Source organism: Anopheles cruzii, unplaced genomic scaffold (assembly GCF_943734635.1).
Source record: "Anopheles cruzii unplaced genomic scaffold, idAnoCruzAS_RS32_06 scaffold02726_ctg1, whole genome shotgun sequence".
Lineage (NCBI taxonomy): Eukaryota > Metazoa > Arthropoda > Insecta > Diptera > Culicidae > Anopheles > Anopheles cruzii.
The window spans coordinates 1-2,847 of record NW_026456311.1 but is presented as its reverse complement, the minus strand read 5'-3'; the positions used below and the strand labels follow the sequence as shown (position 1 = coordinate 2,847).

The following is a 2,847-nucleotide window of genomic DNA, read 5'->3' as shown; positions in this document are numbered from 1 at the left end:
TCGTACTCTGGTCCACCGGCTGCGACGAGAGCATCGCGTGCCTGTTCCCCGAGCCGCTGTAAATCTTCGCCGTTCGGGGCGTGCAGAAAGTCATAGCCCCAAGGCCACAGGATCATCTCGCCGTACGTATGGACCGCCAGATAAACACGGACGGCACTCTTGTACTGATCAAGCAGCGCCATCATGGCTTGGGTCTCCTTTTGCGAGGATTGCACGGTCCCGGCGAACGTGTTTGAGCACGCGTTGGTCGTCCAGTCCCACTGAAACGGGAAGTTGCGATTCAGGTCGACTCCGTAGCAGAGCACGTTGTTCGGGAAACGGTTTTTACGCCACAGCCGGTTTTTCTCGTGCGTGTATCGGTAGCCATCCGGGTTCAGCACCGGTATGATAACGTAGTCCGTGTTGTCCAGCTGCGCCGCGTACTGGTCCGAGTGCTCGACGAACTCGTGGATCATGTACATTACAGACATCACACCGGCCCATTCTCTGGAGAGAAAAAAAGATCCCTGAATGTAACGCAATCTGTCAGAGCCTATTAGAGATATCGAATACCTAGCGTGAATGCCTCCGTCCATGAAGACAATCGGGCGACTTTGATCGACGTCTCCGTTCTTCGAGATAGTGATGGCCTTGATCGGGTTTCCCTCGTGCGTGGTGCCCACATCCGATACGCGCACCAAGTCGCTGTACGCCAGCTCCAGCTCCGCCAGATAATCGTAGATTTCTTGCAACGTCCAAAAGTGCTCAAAGTCGATCGTTGCCTGCGAGTTAGAGTCTCGTCTGATGCGGCGCAGATGGTTCGCATTGCGACGGTGCTCCTTCTCCAAGAGTCTGGGAAAATTAAGCCATTAAGCCAGCGATGAAACGGATATAATGGATTTAACGAAAACTCTAGTCTTACTCTTGGACATCTTCTACCACAAGATCGTACTCAACGTCGAGTCGATCGAGAAAGTCCGTCACGACTTTGCGATCCGTCCGAGGTACCATCACACGAGCCTGCCGATTGAGTTTCGGTGCGTCCCAAAAGTCTACATCCTTCTTCAACCGCCACTGAAGCAGCTCCGATAGCTGATCCTGCGTTTCCGGATGTACTGTGTACATCTCGTACCTGCGGATTAGAACGTTTTAAATCACACCGATTGGGAAACGGTTAACCTTCAGCAACAGTTTTACATACTCGTGATAGGAACCGGCTTTGGCAAAGGCCAAGGCCACCAAGCAGCCACCAAACACCACAAGCAACTTCATTCTGTGCTCGTCCACGGCCAAACTCAAACTGCGGAAATCCGAAGCCGTTAGCGCACAGTATAACTCGCATGCCGGCGATGCCGTTGACGCAAGCTTATCACAACCAAATCATTATCGTCGTAGCACATATTGATTGCAAATGGTCCTGATTGGTTAAACGCCTCCCTTCTCGATAGCCAATCATTCGTATCACACCATGAGTAACGTATTAGTGGGTCAATATTATTACAAGGCACACTAAGATCTATCAGAAGCGACAGAAACTGTACGACACGTATCGCAGCTACCTCCAGTTAGCTCGAGAGTGAACGCGTATCGGGAGCATCGTTGGACACTTGCTCGGCCGAGCCACCGGGGCTCAGCTCGGCCAGGACCAGGATGGCCAAAAACACAGCACAGAACTTCATCGTTTGCCAGTCGGTAACCAACACAAAAGTGAAATGGGAACAAAACAGGCGAATTTATACTTTACGATGCTCCTAATCTCTGAGTGCCAAATTCTCAAAAAACCCACAAATTTAATCACAAAATCGTTTGAGATTGACCGTAACGATGTAGGTAATTGTTATGGCAGTACAAAAAAACTCTTATCATTAGATAGCGTGCGCCGCAGAGTGCAGATGTAGTGCATTGTGTTCCTGTTGTGTGCTAATCGTTGACGCAGATAAGTTGCAAACGATTAGCGATGTCAATGACATCGTTTAATTATTCACACTTGTGGCCAAAATAAATTGCATAACTGTATCTGACAACAACATCAATCAACTACAAGACAACTCCTGGTAGGTCCCATACAAGTTAGATAAGTCTAGCTGTAGGTTGGTGCATAGAACGGCAAGTTCCCAGATATTGTAAATGGGATGTCATGTCAACGCAAACCTCACTAATTCTGGATATAACCTGGTGGAAAATAAGTCACTGGCGCCATGCTGGGCCAAGCCATGTATAAATTAGATAATTTTATTCTTTCTTTCACGGTAAAATCCCTTCAGACTATCATTGTACGATCAACATGACATTTCACTGTGAAACGACGCGTTGTTTACGCGTTGTTGGCCATGGTGCGGAAGATCTGGAATGTCTGAGATGCAACAGCCATGATCTGGCTAGCAGGAAGGTCGAATCCGGTAGATCCTCCTCCAGTTAGCTCGAGCGTGAACGCGAATCGGGATCCAATAACTCCTGCTGCGTAGTCATCACTGCAACCAGTGGCGGTGTACAGGATCTCGGCACTATTGCCAACGACGTAAAGTGGCCCACCGACGGCAGTGACCGCACTGCGGGCCTGTTCTCCAAGGGCAATGTGAGCGGCTTGGTTCGACACAGGAATAAAAGGCCAGGCGTATCCATACGGGTACAGGATCATATCGCCGTAAGTGTGAACAGCGAGATACAGAACCATGCTCGATGCGTACTGCTGCATGACACGGTTCAGGGCTTGAGTTTCCAACTCGGAGAAGGCAGCCGTACCAGCGTACGAGTCAGAACAAGCCTACAATGAAGACGAATCATTAGATGTATGTCTGGTCTCGTAGCGATATCGCCATTCGTAACTCTGTCTTACATTGCTCGAGAATTCCCACATGTAGTCCCAGT

General features: G+C 49.4%; 2 protein-coding genes across 2 annotated transcripts; both read right to left on the bottom strand.

Annotated features, from left to right (window-relative positions):
* Nucleotides 1-6: 6 nt before the first annotated feature.
* On the bottom strand, nt 7-1,258 carry LOC128276862 (carboxypeptidase B-like; the record flags this gene model as incomplete). The annotated part of the gene is made up of 4 exons (XM_053015319.1): nt 1,181-1,258; nt 902-1,111; nt 553-831; nt 7-486 (listed from the first exon to the last, which is right to left on the bottom strand). Coding segments are annotated over exons 1-4 (1,040 nt in total), but the record flags the coding sequence as incomplete, so codon positions are not given.
* Nucleotides 1,259-2,293: 1,035 nt separating this feature from the next.
* Nucleotides 2,294-2,836, bottom strand: LOC128276863 (carboxypeptidase B-like). Its single transcript, XM_053015320.1, has 2 exons — nt 2,816-2,836; nt 2,294-2,743 (listed from the first exon to the last, which is right to left on the bottom strand). Exons 1-2 carry the CDS (start codon nt 2,834-2,836, stop codon nt 2,294-2,296), a joined length of 471 nt encoding a protein of 156 aa, XP_052871280.1.
* Nucleotides 2,837-2,847: the final 11 nt, after the last annotated feature.

What these genes read in the sequence shown, in the direction of transcription:
- LOC128276863 (XM_053015320.1), bottom strand. Translation starts at nt 2,836, where the DNA reads ATGTGGGAATTCTCGAGCAAT. An exon ending in TGTGGGAATTCTCGAGCAAT is followed by an intron (nt 2,744 to 2,815) that starts GTAAGACAGAGT and finishes TCTTCATTGTAG; the next exon opens with GCTTGTTCTGACTCGTACGC.